Below are 17,089 nucleotides of genomic sequence, written 5' to 3' on the forward strand. Positions count from 1 at the left end.
AATTTTTTATATTTTGGCTCTAAAACTTTGTGATTTTTTATTTATTTAGTTACTTTAAGCACTAATAAGTTCAGCACAATAATTAATTGCCAAAAACTATTTTCACCCCATAACATATCACCAAATACAAATAGTATAACATCAAACAAAGCTATTAGTTTATGAATCCAAGCCTTCTTTTGGTTTTTATTTTTTATAAAATAAAGATATGCAAGTCTTCACATGCAATTTTTTCTCAATTACTCTAACTTCCAAACCTCTTGTACTCTTAAATATAATTAAAATTAATTCTTAAAATCTATTCCAAACACAATAATGATATTGAATTTGTTCTATACCTTGAAGCCCGTGATAGAATAAATTAGAAAAAATATATAAGGTTTTGATTTGATTTTATTTTTAAAAAATTTATGGAGAATGATCTGAAAATAAATAAATCGATAAAGTAGTAAAATAAATTAATTCCTTTTAAGTTCACAAAATGAATTAAATATTTTTTTTAATTTCAAAAACTAATTAACTAGTCCCTTAAACAATGTACACTTAATTTTACTATTAACTTATTTTAAAAATATCTTCTTTCTCATTAATATTTGTATATTATTTACTTATTTCCCCCTCCTTTTATTTCTTAAAAAAAGAGGATAAAGAGGACTAACCAATTAGTTTTCAAGACTAAAAAGACTATTTAATTCTTCTTGTAAGGCTATAAGGACTAACTTATAATTTACTCCAATTTCCGTAATCGTATATATACACGATTACGAAGACACACCTTTTCCCTCTCTCAATCCCCTTACACAACACAAACCCACGACACTCCTCTCTCTCTCTCTCTCTCTCTGACTTCCCTACTGCATGGCGATCAGGGCTCGATTTCAAAATTAGGGCACGCAATCTCTCTCGATCGATGCGATTTTCACGCGATTAAGATGTAATCTTACACTGATTTTCGATCTTCTTAAACCAATTTGCAAACCATCTGAGTTTTTACACTTTCGATTTGGGGATTTTAGATTTCTAGGGTTTCTTGTTGTTCCTTTTGTTTTCTTTTAGTCATGAAGGGTGGTGGTCAGTCTGACAAGACCAAAGTGGTGGTCCGCCACTTGCCGCCGGGGATTTCTCAGCCGATGTTTGTCGAGCAAATCGATGTTGCTTTCTCTGGCCGCTACAATTGGCTCTCCTATCGTCCTGGCAACAACAGGTTAGGGTTTACATTTTTTTACCTGATTGAGGGTTTTATCTAGCATTCTAGTTTCGTATAGGGTCGTCTAGGGCTTTCTATTTGTTTTGAGGTAGTTTTGCCTCTATTCTTTTATTTTATCCTTGCTCCATGTATGGTAGGGTTTGATTATTACCTCGAATGAAGTTGGATAGACTTGGTAATTTTTTTAACAAGGGGATTGGTTGGGTGCGTAATGGGCAATCAACTGAAATTGGCTAGCTGAATTTTGTAGAACACGAGACTCCTGACTGTTTGGCACATGCCTTTTTTTATCTGGGTTTTTTTTTTATGTTTAAGAATTTGAGAGCTTATGTGCTTGGATTTACCTTGTTTAATTAAACCAGGGAAAACAGTAGAGTGCTAAGTTATCTATCTGCTAATCCTTCAACTTCTGTCATGATCGGTTTGTGTTTCTTTCTCCTTGCTCGTATTCTGAACTATAAGTAGCTATCAAGTTATAGGCTTCCTTTGTTCGACTGTGAAGGAGTTTCTTTTTTCCCCTAGTAGTGGAATGTGGTACAGGTATCTTGTTTTTCTTATTCTTTTGAAAACAATTAGGCAGTCTGCAATTGAATATAGGCTTTTACTGTTTTTCATATCCCCTCTTTATATGTCTCGGAGAATCGATGAAATATTTTGATTCTCGGAGGGAATTTCAGTTTGCAAATTGTCATGGCATTTCTCTTTTTGACTGTTTTATAGCTTCCTTTTCAAAATTTTATTAGACTTTAGACGGTTGTATTATTGCTTTTCTAAAGAGTTGATTCTCGTGGAAAGTTCAACCCTTTCTTCAAGTCACTGATTTCTATAATCAAATTATGACACGTGAAGATAGACAGTTTCAACCCATAATCATGTTTTGAGTGAACTGTGTGATTGATAGTATTTCCTTCTGATTGTTTCTTAAAATTGTTTCCCAGCCAGAAGCATCAATCATATTCTAGAGCCTATATTGATTTCAAGAGGCCTGAGGATGTTATTGACTTTGCTGAGTTCTTTAATGGCCACGTATTTGTTAATGAGAAAGGTAAATCTTTAATACACTAATCATGTGGCCACATATAAATATTTTTGTATTTAAACCACGGTCTTTCATTGCAGGATCTGATGTAAGATAATCTTTTTAACTTATTATTCCATGTATTTTTAGGCACTCAGTTTAAAGCTATTGTTGAGTATTCTCCTTCACAGCGCGTCCCAAAACAGTGGTCTAAGAAGGATGGTCGGGAAGGCACCATATCAAAAGGTATTTGATTTTTTTTTTTGTGGAATCAAATTGATGAATTTTTGTTGATATGAACTTAACATTTCATCATTTTGATATTTGTAAATGCAATCATTTCCTTGTTGACATCTAGATCCTGAGTATTTGGAGTTCCTTGAATTAATTGCAAAGCCTGTCGAGAATCTTCCCAGTGCTGAAATACAACTGGAGAGAAGAGAAGCAGAAAGAGCTGGTTAGTCACAAAGATTTTGAAAGGCAGCGTTTTGAAATAATCGTACTAGAAATAGGGGGAATGCATGATTGGATTGTCTGGATTGGAGTTCATTTTTCGTTTAGTCTTGCTTGATATTTTCCCATGATGTATATACAGGTGCTGCAAAAGATGCTCCCATTGTCACACCTTTAATGGACTTTGTTCGACAGAAAAGAGTTGCTAAGAATGGACCTCGGGTATTGTTTGAAATTGAATATTTGTGACTGAGAGATGCAAATATTGTCAATTAACTTAAGCAGCTTTTTTTTTTCATTTTATATGCTATTGTGAATAGCTTTAGTGTCGGTGAATTCAGGACAGTCTTTTGTTCATTACTGTTTATTAATTTGCAACGAATCCATTTAGCATGTACAATCGCTTCAATTGGTCCATTATTCTTTTTCTTGGATGTTATGTAGCAACAACTTTTCATAAAAAAAATCTTAACATAACTGTAGCGCAAGCTCAAAAATGGCCTCCCATGAACTTTGCGTTTTCTAGTTTTCTTTCACTATTATTTGCACTGGGAAATAAGACTGTCAGCTACAATTTTAGTCCTTGTGTTAGTTCAGATGCTAATAATAAAAATATGTACCTTTTAAACTCTTATCTGTAGTTAAAAGGGTATGGTGAGAATAACTTAAATCTGGAATTTACTTGCAGTAAGAATATCTTTCTTTTGTAGTGCACTGCACACACGTCTTTGCTCATTTCATGGTTTAAGATGTATTTAAAGTCTTGACACTGATATTCAATTTTGATGTATTTTCCTTGATTGTGTGGCTGTTTTCTTTGCATGATTTGTTTTTTGTTTTACTGGTTATCTTATATGTAACCATAACAATTTCATAAAGTAATTCTGATTTTGGTGACAGAGGATATTGTCCAATGGGAAACTGAGCAGAAGGGCTGGTGGCAGTGGAAGTCCTAGTTCATCCTCATTGAAACGAGGTTCTGAGAAGAAGAGAATTTCAACAACAATGGTACATGTTTATATTTATTCCTGAAGTCACATAGGGGAATGTGTTTGTGAAGTTATTTTACTAGCTTGCATGTTTTCTGTGATTTACTTGATTTTGTTTCAATGGAACTTTGAGCCTGGTATAATCTGCATCCCTGGCAGTGCTTGATAAATTATTAAACGGGGCCTGATGATTTAAACAAGTGTTGCAAGTGGTTGAAGCTTAAATTATTCAGTGTAGTGGTGTTCTGAAGATGGAAAACATTTAATGTCTTGTTTCTTTAGTATTTGTTGAGGTATTGTTCTAAATTACCATGCAAGTTGTAGATAGTACCTTAAATCTATCTTGAGGTTATTCTGCATGCTGGGATCATGTGTTTGCCAGAAATGGTAAAATGCGAGGAATACAGAAATATTGTACATTAACATTGTACATCATAAAAGGTGAAAACACTGTCCTTTGTGCTTGTTTTCTAGATCCAAACCATGAATTGTATTTGAAGATTTATGTTTTCTATTAGAAAACATCTTGGTGTTAATTACCTGTCAATAGGAAATACAATCCTGTTAGAATTTTTTGGGTTGGTGCTTGCTTGGATCTTGTTACTTTATTCATTGAAGGATTCCATTTCCATAATGTTGCATAGCCCTTCCTTTGACCCTCACCTGCATATTTAAGTTTGTTTAACCATTTAGAAACCATAATTAGTGAATATTGAGATGCAATATTTTTGGAAATTATTAATTCTTTCCCCTGCCCAATGGGCAGTATGTTTTAAGGGACACTGCAAAAAGCACAAGTGGAAAAGACAAATCAACTTATGTGCACGTTCCCAAGCGAGATGATCAGCAACTTTCTAATGCTGTAACTTTGGGTTCTGGGTCTGGGACTGCAGTATTAGAAGATGAAAGCGGTATGATGAGAAACTTAATTCTTAGCTTTTTAAGGATGCTTAAACTGAATACCAAGCTCTTGCCTGTTTTATGGTCTTAATACTGTATGCTATTACAAATTGCATTCAGCTTGTTCACTATTTGAGGGAATGCATTAGCATTTGTTTCATTTTTTTGGTGAAGCACCCTTCATTCTCCTTTTTATAAAGTTGTAAATTCGTGTTCTTAATTTTTCTGAATAAATCTTTTTTCTTATAAGAAGAAAAAGCTGCAGGCTATCTTGCATCTCTTCCTAGAAGAGAGATGCATTGACAGGTTCCCTATACTTGTCTGAGATTGTTGACTCGCAGTTTGCTCCGTTATTGATATTTTAAGTACCTTCATCTCATAATTAATAGGAAGGAAGTGAAGAATGCAGGGTTCTATAGATATTTAAATGAGCCTTTTTTTCTTAGAATCCACGTGTAATTTATTTTTATCCTTTTGTTTCAATATACTCTTACTCTCAGCACTGTCATCGAGCATGGCCTGTTACTAATGTTTTTATTTCAGTAGTTTCTGGAATTACTGATTCTGGGAAGAAGAAAATCCTGCTTCTGAAAGGGAAGGAGAAGGAAATCTCACTGGTGAGCCTTCCATTTCTCTTGTCCTCCCTCATTAGTGATTCAATTGGCAGAGTTACCTTAGCACACTGTGAATGGAGAAAGCTTGTTTAATGTTCTCAATGCCCCTTGGAAATGCATCACAAGAGGGAAAGTTGCAGGATAAGGGAGATGTATTTGAGGAATTGTAATATGCAACCGGATAGTACCTTTTTTCACTCCTTCACCCCCTCTCTTTAATGTCTTGTAACCTGGAAAATGATGCAAGAAAGAGGAAGGAAATTTTGCTTAAATAGAAGGGTGCAAAAGGTAAGCTAATGCAAAAATTCTGGTGAAGATACTAAATACATAGACAGACAGTAGGGCATGATTTTTCTGTACAATCTCGTGTTAGTGGGGACCCTTCTTAGATGGATGTTCTGCAACTAATTTGTCTTCTGTTGGCTTGTGCCAAATGAAGTGGCACAGAATAATATCTGGGTTTGCTCTTGATTGAAATAATTATGCTTAACCAGTGCTGATTGGAATGCCGTTAACTAATATTTTTTCCCATATCCTGACTGAGATTAGCCTTGAAATGTTTTTATTATCTGTTATTAACCATAATTCATGCCTAGTTATGTTTGACTGTTAAATGACTCTTTGCCTGCTTTTGTCATTTGTTTTATCATGATTGCCATGAGATACTTTACCATGAGATGCTTTAGTTATTTTTGAAACCATGTTTCTAATGGTTATTGATTCTGCAGGTTACTGGCACCATGTCTCCGCAACAGAGCATATCATCTCCAGATAGAAATATGATTAGTTCGACTGCTCTAAAGAGCCAGCGGCGTGAAACAAGTGGAAGGATGATCAGAAGCATACTGTTAAACAAGGATTCACGTCATATTCGATCCTCTGGAGTCCATTCTGAGCCACAGATGCAAACCTCGAATCTAGAGAAGGACAAACGTCCTCCTCGGCCTCCACATGCACAGTTGGGTTTGAAGGATGCAAATGGAACACCAGATGACAAGGTTGTTGGGAATGATTTACATGGTTTTCCAAATGAGAAGCAGGAAAAGCGCACCAGAAATAAGGATAGACCTGATCGTGGAGTGTGGACTCCTCTCCGCAGATCAGATGGATCCTATGCAAGTGATGAATCCTTGTCATCATCTGCAAGTCAATCCACACAGTCGGTGTTTGATTCTTCACAAGGTAAGCCATTATTCATCTTCAGCCTAAATATGTTCATAGCTGTGATATTGGAGACATTTGAGTTCCTTGCAATTGCGTTTTAAATTCAAATGATTGCTTATTCCACTTGCAGAATACAAGCATATGACAACACATGAAATAAATAAAAAAAAAACCTTAACCAGTTTGAAGAAGAAACAACTCTCGGCTGCAGGATGTTTTACCCTCAAGTGACTTGTTTTAGTAACTTTTGTCTTTAATCTCCTAGGAAACCATGGTGATGTAAAAGTTGACACCTTGAATTTAAGGAGTGGAGAAGTAAAAGTTCTTGGAAGTGGGCGCAGTAATCATTCTTCTTTAGATAATGGTTAGTTTTTTTTTTGTTTGTCATTCAACTTATATGTTGCTTCAGCATTTATAATGGCAATTCACGTGTGTTAATCATGAATATGAGTTACATGTTTCAACTTAGATGCTTGATTTTATGTAGGTTCACATAAACATTTTGGTCGTCGGGGACCATCACATATTGTAAGGGATGCTGATGGCTCCACTGTTGAGGCAAAAACTCCTAAAAGAGGTGGTGCTTCTAGTTATGGGTCCCATGAGGTGCTTACACTTAATTTTTGGATGTTAAACTTTACCTCCTTTTTTTTGTGCTTTTCTTTCTTTTTTACTGATATCTTGAAGGTTTGCTCCCTGGATTCACAGAAGCAAGTCTGGGTTCAAAAGTCTACTTCTGGTTCTTAGTGTTTTGATATGGTAAGTCTCTGTTTTTCCCTGTAAATGTTTGCTACTTTTTTTTTAACTAAAGAACATTTACGATAAGTCTTGTGGCCTTTCTTTTTTTTATCCTAAATCTTGTGCCCTTCCTGTTGCCTTTTTATATGCTTAGAATGAAACTGACTGGAGGAAAGTTGAAGGAGGGTTGGGGGTCGTGGGGGTAGGCCACAATATTAGCGCTTCCTTACATCACTTCCTCTTTCTTGTTATCTCTTCTTTTTTCCTTCCCTCTTTTGAGCCAGCATCCTCCTAGTCCCTAATGATGAGCTTGACCATTCAGACCAATGATTACCAACATTTGGATGGTTTGATAACCGGTACTCTGACACATGAAGGGATGGGCTTTGGGCTTCTAAAATTATATTGTACATGCATTAGGGTTGTCAATGGCAACTAAGCTTGTTGAACTTGACCATAAACAAATCTGTATGCATCTTGATCGTAATAATTGTGTATTAGATAATAGATCTAAATTCATCACCATTCTAAATTTAAATTCAGTGGTCAACTACATCTGTTTCATTCATTAAATAGCAGCCTTTTGCTTGAGTTGATGGATATCATGTTGATTTCTGGTTAAGGCTTTTTGGCGAGTTGATGATGTTTTACTGTCTTGCAGTACTTCTGCAGTGGAATGTGTAGTCTCTGTGAAATTTTGGAGCATGCAGTTGCTGTATGCTGGCGGCTGTCCCTTTTTGTTAAACAGATGATCAGGCTTGAAGTATCGGCAGTGGAGAAGGTTTTTCTTTGGGAAACCTAGAAGAAAATTCAAAGTTGACATCAATGATGCAGGTATTGATGTAATTAATACTTGGGTTTGGTGAAATCCCGATCTTAGTCAAAGACAGCTCGGAATAGGAGAAAAGGAAGGAGAAAAAGATATCATTGTTATAATCGTACATAAGACCACAGTTTTTGCCAGGGCATCTATCCCTTTACTGGGTTCTACTCAACGGAGCAGCCATTTGTGTCCTCATTCTTGCCATTGACTGACTGGATATTGGGATATTCTCTACTTCTATAGGTGGGTTCCCGTGGTTAAACTGTGTATATATCACAGCAAAGTGTTGCTACCTTGATTCCTTTAGTTGTTATATGTATGTCTCGTTAAGCAGTCTGCCACACGCGGTTTTGTGAGTTAGGGCTACCTATACTGGGTTCTTGTCGAAGTGAAGAAGGTGTGGGTCTTTTGCAAAGCTTGTTATTGTTGTGAATGGCTTTGACTGATGATAGGATTTTAAAAGCGTGGATGAATATTGTAATTGGTAGGAACTAATCGGTCTGTGTTGTATGGCTGAAATGGGAAATTGCCTTGTTACAACACACGGTGATGGATTGTGATGGGTTTGGTTTAGCAATTCACAAAAAAAAAAAAAAACTCTGCATCACATGGATGGTGAATTTGCTGTGTTTTCTTTTTAACATTTCTTAAGTCCCAACGCGAGCTCTGACATGGTCACTGCATATTTGCCTGTTTGACGTGGGACTCATCTTTACAAAACCCATCCCAGGTCTCTCTCTCCCTCTCTCTCTCTCTCTGGTACTTGTTTTTGTGGTTTCTTGCATTTAGTAGCTGCATTTCTTTGTGAGTTATGATGCCTAGAACAAGAATTAACAGGCTCTGAATTTAGGTTCCAGCCTCTGTGTCACGGATAGCTCTTTAATTTGAAACCTGGGCACTTTAGTGTAACATCAATGGCTGCTTCTGTTATAGTAAATAATGATGAATTTGATCTATAATGATTAGTGTGCTAGGAAACCCCTAGATTAAATCCACGATGAAAGGATGTTCTGTGATATAATTTATTGAAATTCAATGTTGTCTGTTTAAACTTTGTATAAATACTGAATATATGGATAATAAATAAGGGTGTTTTTGTACATGATAAATGTCACTCTCCCTTTCTTTATAAGCTGAACGGCAGCAGCTTAGGAGAGGAGAAAAACGTTACCCTCCTTCATTCTTGCAAAAACAATGAGATTTTTTCCTAAATGAGAATTGAGAGAAGAAGAAGCAAACTCTCCAACCATGAAGATTAGTATTGATTCAAGTTCTTAACATTTTATTTAGGAAATCCCTAATTTAAAGAATTAGGGTTCTTGGGCAAAATTAGAGGAAAGAATAATTAGTTCTGAAATTGTTAACTTAGCCTGGGAAGATGCTTGATGTTGTAGAAATGGGTCAAAATAACAAAGAAAAATTTATGGTGTGATGGGTTGTTATGGCCGGCCAAAATAGGGAATTATGAGATTGATGTGATGTGATTTTTTTATGCTTGTTAATTGCATTTAATTGATGTATATTAATATGAGAATGATGATTTGAGATGAATTAGCCATTGTATTTCAATGTGGTTGAATTATTAGTACATGTCCTTACAGTTGTAAATGGATAAAATATTATCCAATCTTAGTATTAAATGAAGTGAAATAATAATTATGGAAGAAATATTTTGGGTAAAAATCCTATGATAGGGCATTAGTCGGGGTTGTTTGATTTGAATAAATATGCATGAAGAGTGTTGTATGGATGTGTCATGTTATACTGTTGATGATTGAAAAGAATAAAACTCTTATATTATATTGCAAGCATGCTCAAGGAAAATGTACATATTATGAAAATAGAAAAAAATATGTTGACAATTATAAATATCGGTGATAATTAGGGTGTATTTTGTGTTTGGCATGGAAAGAAAAAGATATAGTATATAATTATGAATGTCTGCTAAATATGAGAAAAAGGATAAGGTGAATATCTAAGATGTATTAGACATGAAATTGAGAAAAATATGAACTTGTATTTATGTCTTGTCTTGTGATGTTAAAAATTATTGATGGGATGATATGAAAATTTAAAATGATAACGGGGTGTATTACTTAAGCAAAGTGTATATTGATGTGAAGTAGCGTGCTTGGAATAAGTACATGTAAATGTGAGAAAGATTATATCAAAAATCTAAAAAGGATAAGGTGAATATCTAAGATGTATTAGACATGAAATTGGAATTTTGTATGGTATTGAGATGTATGCAATTAAATTTTCAAATTAGTAGAGGATAAACACTAATGATTATTATTAATTGGGAGTTCCAAGAAAAACATACGAAACTGAGACATGACTCCTCTGGGAGTAAGGTAGTGGGAGTAAATATAAGAGAATTGACATTTCCCAGCATTTTATTTATTTATCCATACATGGTTTATAAATGTATATTTACAATAGAATGCAAGTTGTATTGTGTATTATTATCGTTGTTGTTATTATTAATTTAAGACTTGATTTTTTAAGGTAGAAGTTGACGGGTAGCTGTAATTAATTACATAGGCAAAAACCCGAGAGGTATGTATAGATACTGTCCATTAAAAATATTAAAGTCAATAATTTTTAAAAGAGTTGAAGAATTAAAGTCAACTGCTATAATGGTTTTCAAAAGAGGTGTTAGATAATTAATTCAAACATACGAGGATTGTTACAAAAATGTTTTTGTGAGTTTCAAAAATTATAGTTTCATTTTAAGGAGAAAAAACAAACTATTAATAGAGACTAAAAATTTAGAAAGTATAGGCGTTATTTCACGTGTAAGGTGGCAATCAGAGGTTTTTCTCTTGCTCTATTTATCTTTGTATGCGCGAGCTCACAACCCTTTTTTTATTGATTATTATTCCATATCATAGTTCAATATATAAATACTAGATGAAGGTTTTATTTTTTCAATGTGAGATAGGAAGTCCTATATATACGCTATGTTCACAGGAAGTAAGTTATGTTATTTTAATATGTGATAAAAACCTTATGAAATAGTCTTATTATCTACAATAATCTGTCCCTGCAATGAAATGTGTTTTTGTGTTTTTATATTTGATTCTCTATGAACACTAACCATACATAACCAAGAAGGTTTGAAAAATTCCTTTCCTGACCATATCGCAATTGAATTACTACAAAGATTCTACTTTTCCTGGCATTAAAGTCCTTGTAATTGCTACTTGTGGTGCCAGTATTGCTAATTCACTAACTTAAGTAGTTAGATAAGCTTTCACGGATTATTTCTTGATATTCCTTTTCAAACTTACTGCTTAAAGATGCTGTTCTTTTACTAGAAATTTTAATTTTATTTAGGAGTGTGATAAATATTGTTTTTTAAAGTATTTTTTTTTAGAAATACATCAAAATAATTTTTTTATTTTTAAAATTTATTTTTAACATCAGCATAAAATAATCTAAAAATACTGAAGAAATTATTTTGAAGCTAAAAAAAATAAATATATGGTTGGACTACAATACTAAATAATTTCTTAGAAAATATTATTTGAGAATGCGAAGATTGACCACAATTATAAAATCGAAATCATGGAGATCATCAACCTTCGAGTGCATTTGGCTTTGACTCATTCAACATCATGCAAAAAAGGTAATGATTAATTGTTCAAAATAAATGTAAACGTACATGATATTTAGTCTCATGTATCCTGGTTTATTGCACTTTCCATGATGCAACTTGCTAGACATGAATTATGAATTTGTATCTCATAATGCATGGTATGACCTGAATTTATTACATTAATCTCAAAACAATTTTTTTTAACTAAAATAATTTTTTTAAAAATAATCAATGAAATTTATTAGACTAATCTCACTCACTCAGGTTAACCAGATCTGACTAGATTAATTTTCATACCAATTTAGAATAAAATGTAGTCAAGATAATATTCCGGATCAACAAATTACTTCTCGTCAACTAGGGCAAATTAATCCGCCATGAATTTAATAACTATACATGAAAGAATGTTTCTTTTCTGTTCTCCCTTTATTACATATTTATGTCTCTAATTACATTGTTATCGCTGTATATCTGATCACATTCCATAAAAGTTTCATGTTCTTGTTGGGGTTCGGGAGAGATCATTTTACCAGTATATTGAAAGATCGATCCAAGTTTCAAGTTTCCTTCTCGTTCCTGTTCTTCTTCCTCTCTGTTTTTTTTTGAATATTAATCAACAGGTAATTCTTCCTCTATCTTGTTTCACCCTAGCTACTAGAGGTCTTGTCTATCAATCAAATCCCACCAGCACTTGACTTTTTTCAGAAATCAAGGACTTCTATTGCCCTATAACTTTAAAAACATGAAATGGTGCATCATCAAGGATTGAATTAGTCCCTTTCTGATAGAGATAACCCATCTGTATTGACAGTGCCTATGGACACAGGCACTCATGCATGCACTCACATCAATGCACGCATGGAGAGAGAGAGACAGAGAGGGAGGGAGGGAGGGAGGGAGAGGGAGAGGGAGCCCAGTCGCTCTATGTGGGATCTAATTAAAGTTCGAGAGATGGTGCTAACAGCTTGCTCGACATAATAGTAGGTTTTGGTTTAAAAAGTTAGATTTAATATGAAATTTAAAACTATATTATATATTAATTAACTTAATATCCTTTTGCTTTTCTGTTTTGGGTAGCTCTACTCTTACATGTATCATATCATCACTGACCTCCAAAGGTTTTGAATTCTATGAGACTGTAAATGCATGGAGGCCCCCCCAGCTCTCCCACTGATCATGACAAGAAAAAATCTTAGTTTGCTTTAAAGGCTCCAAAGTCCAACCAATCCATGCGAAGCATGCAAAGAAAGGAAAGGAAAAAGGGTGTATAGCCACTAACGTTAAGATATTCTAAAACTAGATGTAGGCACTGTTTTGCACCGTATTTCATGAAAGTTTAATTTTTTTTATTTAAATTTAATTTTTTAATGGTTTTATATTGTTTTGAAGTACTGATATCAAAAATAATTTTTAAAAAATAAAAAATTATTATTTTAATGCGTTTACAAACAAAAAATATTTTGAAAAGTAGTTGCTACCACACTTTCAAACAACAATCTCATTTAGAAACTTGCGTGAATCAATATGGACATTTTCCATGTCAAATCTAGTTGATTCAATATGTTAACTTGGGATTTGATTGATGTATTTAGGTCAATTCCAAGCATTTAAAATAAATATTAAAACGATATCAATTTAAATAAAATAATTGATTTGATGCCCTCAAATTAACTTTACAATCTAGTAATCTGATCTCTAAACTAAGTCGGGTTTCTGGCTAACCGCAACAATGTGTTTGGGTGATAATTGTGATGGTTTTTTTTTTAAATACAACTCTTTTAAATTATAAATCATATCTTCAAAAGTTTAAAATATATACTTTTTATGTGGATCCCAAAAATAAAAAACCTAAAGCCACCTCCAAACCAAACATAGCAATAAATTAAAATGGTTGTTTTTTCTACTTTTCTACCCTCCTTACTCTTACTTTTCCTTTTTCAACCATGCCAATATCCTTCCCTTTATGTTATTTGAATTTTCTTTTTGCTTCCAATGATTACTTTTTTTTTTTTTTGAAGGTCTCGAAGTTATCTTTTCTCACATGAAAACATCGGAGGAAAAACATGTTTAGGGGGGTACAATTGTGATTCTTGTATTAAATTTGTGTGATTTATTTTAATTTTTATTAAAAAAAATTGGGAGCAAAGTGATTTTTGTTGTTTCATCATCGTGAACACTTCAAGTCCCATGCAAACAACAATTTACTTATAAATTATTTAGGTGGTGATCCAGTAATAAGAATTTAGGATTAAAAGGTTTGTTCCCTTTGTGGTTTCAGGTTCGAGCCCTGTGGTTACTCATATGATAACTACTAAAGGCTTACATAGTTGTTAACTTCAGGGCCCATGGGATTAGTCGAGGTGCGCGCAAGTTGGTCCGGACATCAATATTAAACTAAAAAAAAAAGTTTACTTATGCGCCCCCTCCCTCCTCTCTAAAATTTCCAAAGCATAAAGCGGAGAGATTTATGAGACAAAAATATATTTTATTAAAAAGATAAATATATTGATATAAAATAAATATATATTTATTATAGTTTTTAAATAAGTCCTTTTATTTTAGAAAATAAAGTACACGAAAACATGTCCTCATTATCATTGTTTTTTATATTTTGAAATAGTATAATCAATTTATTACTCATGATAGCGTGCTTTTTTTTTTCTTTCATGGTTTTAGATTTATGTGGTTAGGTTACGGAAACACTCTTTGTTCTTCTCTGAATTAAAAATTTAATAGTTGTTTTTAAGTTGTAAGGAGAAGCTTATACCATAATGGTTTTGGATTCATCAATTAGATTTGTTAGTATAAGTTTTCTTGTTGATTCTCTATGATTTAGAGTTTATTTAATATTATAATAATTGCCATTTGTTAAAGTATTTTTTGATTATAAATATATTAAAATATTATTATTTTTATTTTTTAAATTTTATTTTTGACGTCAATATATGAAAACAATCAAAGAAACATAAAAAAAAAAATACTCTTATACCATAATGGTTTTGGATTCATCAATCAAATCTGTTAGTATAAGTTTTCTCGATGATTTAGAGTCTATTTGGTATTATGATAATTGTTATTTTTAAAAGTATTTTTCGATTGTAAATGCATTAAAATATTATTTTCTAAATTTTATTTTTAACATCAACATATCAAAACGATTTAAAAACACAAAAAAATAATTTAAAGTAAAAAATTAAAAAAAATTCATATTTTTTCGAGAAATACTCTTAAAACATAAAAAAAAATTATACTCTTAACCTTGTATGTACGTATAAGATTTATTTAAAAACTTTATAGAATTTTCTTCATCGATAGAATTATTAAAAAGTGATTGCTATGTTAAAAATCAATTCTTAATTATATTATTAGCGTTGCCAATTATCATTTAAAGCAAGTTATGATTATTATTTTTATTTAGTATGAAAATATTAATTTACTTTTCTTAGTAAACAAAACACAATCATTAAAAGAAATCAAAATCACATAAATTGGAATTTATTTCATAGAAGAAAATTCTTGGATAATCAACAATTGACAAACCGTCCCGCATCTTGTGGTCTCTGTGGAATCTATGCCACGTGGCAAACGTTGGTGGTTTGGAAAGGAAGGGCCAATATAACTGCTTAAAGCGTAGGCAGCGTCACATGGCCACGCCTCCGCTTGAAAAATAAGAAAAAGACGGGAATATAATTAAATTAAATCATGATTTGTATCAAAGTTATTAATTCGGTTTATGACACAACTCAATATTTAGTTTATGAATTAAATAAATTAATTCAAAATAATATTTCAATATTATTGAATAAAAAAAATATCAAACCAATGTTGTTTTACTATTTTTTTTTAAATCAAACCGAGCATTGACTAGATTATATATTAACTTAAATGGGTGGTTGGATCAACTTTCACCCGGTTCATAAAAATAGATAAAATTTTTTTTTTTAAAAATTAATGTGTTTTTTAATTAAAAATATATTTTTTTCATATTTTTTTAATTTTTTATATCTGTATATTAAAAAAATAAAAAAATATATCAATTTAATATTTTTTTCAAATAAAAAAATAATTTTAAATAAAAATTAACCACAAAATCAAATATAAACTAAGTAATCTAAGCTCATGAACCCATGAAAAATCTGGAATTGCCCATGAATTCTAACCTATAGATTTTATACCCTTCCACCAAGTATCAAGAAGCATGTGTAATTAAAATGATTTTAGGACAAATTGAAGACAAGATCCTTTCTTCAATTTATTTTATTGATGTGGTCATCATTTAGGTTGGGTATAGATTTTTGACCATTTAATAATTGGAACAGAAAATCATTTCTAGGTCAATTTTTAGGTTTTTTAATGCATGCATGGTGATGATTGGATGAAGTTAATATCACTTTGCTTGAATATATATATATATTTTGTTAATAATTTGACCTTTCAACCTTTAGAATATATTAAATGTTTTTAAAAGATTAACCTAAAATTGGCATATATTATATTTTAATTTAAATTAATGAAATTTGATCTAGACTTAATTGATGCAATGAATTAATTGACAATATAAATTAAACTCAGTATGGTTTTGTTTTATGTTTTTTTTAAAAAACTAAATTGCTTTAATATTCTTTTAAAATATCTTATAGCAATACTATTTTGGATTGATTTAGTTTAATTATTTAATCTATAATCTGAATGTTAAATCGAGTTACGAATTAAACAATGTTTAATAACCTTGGATTTAAAACTTTTGAAATTATTTTTTATATTGTTGTTGTTGTTATTAACATTCAAATATAATTAATTATCATTAATTACCATTCAAGATTTATAACTTTTACATTTTCTAAATTTCAAATATAATTGTGCAATATAATTTCAATAGTTCATTATCATTTAGTTTTCTTAAAATAAAATTCTATTGATTCTTTTTTCCAAGAAGAATGGTCAAAACAAATAAAATTTTCTATTTTTATATTAATAAATCATTCATAGCAATATATATATTTGTTATTAATTTAAAATAAAATATTTTTAAAATACAAAAACAGGATAATATATATAAAGTCAGAAAACATGGCGTGGAGCATCATCAACAGCCGGTCATTGCAGCTGTCAAACGTGGCTGGTCAAATGCTAATTATTGAGAGGCCTGGCTTTCCATGCTCAAAAACAGAGTCTATAATTTTTGTACAAGATCCATGTATAAATTAGTAAATCACTCGTATTAATTTTAATGGATTTATACGATTTATTAAAAGAATATATTTATTTTTAGATTTAAATATTGAAGCCAGCATTAAATTCCTTTCATTAAATCCATCTTAGTACATTAATTAAATAACATCGACATTATTTCTTTCTTATGTTATAAATTAAATCAGAATCCTACCTATAATATTCGTATGGCACATGAGATGATTTTTATATTAAAAATTAATTTAAAATTTTATTTATAATACAGCATGGATAGATACACTTGCTGACGTGTAGTTATACAACCATACATGAGATGATTTTTTTAAAAATAAAAAAGGGACAATCATGCATTATTAATTATTATACATGAGAACGAAAAAATAATGGAG

At 31.6% G+C, this 17,089-nt stretch overlaps 1 protein-coding gene across 3 annotated transcripts; it reads left to right on the forward strand.

The window, feature by feature from the left end:
• The first annotated feature begins 794 nt into the window (after window positions 1-794).
• LOC133699210 (regulator of nonsense transcripts UPF3-like) lies at window positions 795-8,448 on the forward strand. Of its 3 annotated transcripts, XM_062122370.1 has the most exons (14): window positions 795-934; window positions 1,057-1,204; window positions 2,146-2,252; window positions 2,376-2,471; window positions 2,584-2,682; window positions 2,821-2,900; window positions 3,579-3,686; window positions 4,434-4,578; window positions 5,111-5,184; window positions 5,910-6,363; window positions 6,611-6,709; window positions 6,833-6,951; window positions 7,054-7,104; window positions 7,745-8,448. In XM_062122370.1, the coding sequence occupies exons 2-13, from the start codon at window positions 1,059-1,061 to the stop codon at window positions 7,090-7,092; spliced, it is 1,566 nt and encodes a 521-aa protein (XP_061978354.1). In that variant the 5' UTR covers window positions 795-934; window positions 1,057-1,058; the 3' UTR covers window positions 7,093-7,104; window positions 7,745-8,448. The 3 variants fall into 3 exon arrangements, with proteins under 3 accessions (XP_061978354.1, XP_061978353.1, XP_061978355.1); XM_062122369.1 differs by having other exon boundaries at window positions 795-1,204; XM_062122371.1 differs by having other exon boundaries at window positions 795-1,204; window positions 5,114-5,184.
• The last annotated feature ends 8,641 nt before the right edge of the window (window positions 8,449-17,089 follow it).

Source organism: Populus nigra, chromosome 7 (genome assembly GCF_951802175.1).
Source record: "Populus nigra chromosome 7, ddPopNigr1.1, whole genome shotgun sequence".
Taxonomy (NCBI): domain Eukaryota; kingdom Viridiplantae; phylum Streptophyta; class Magnoliopsida; order Malpighiales; family Salicaceae; genus Populus; species Populus nigra.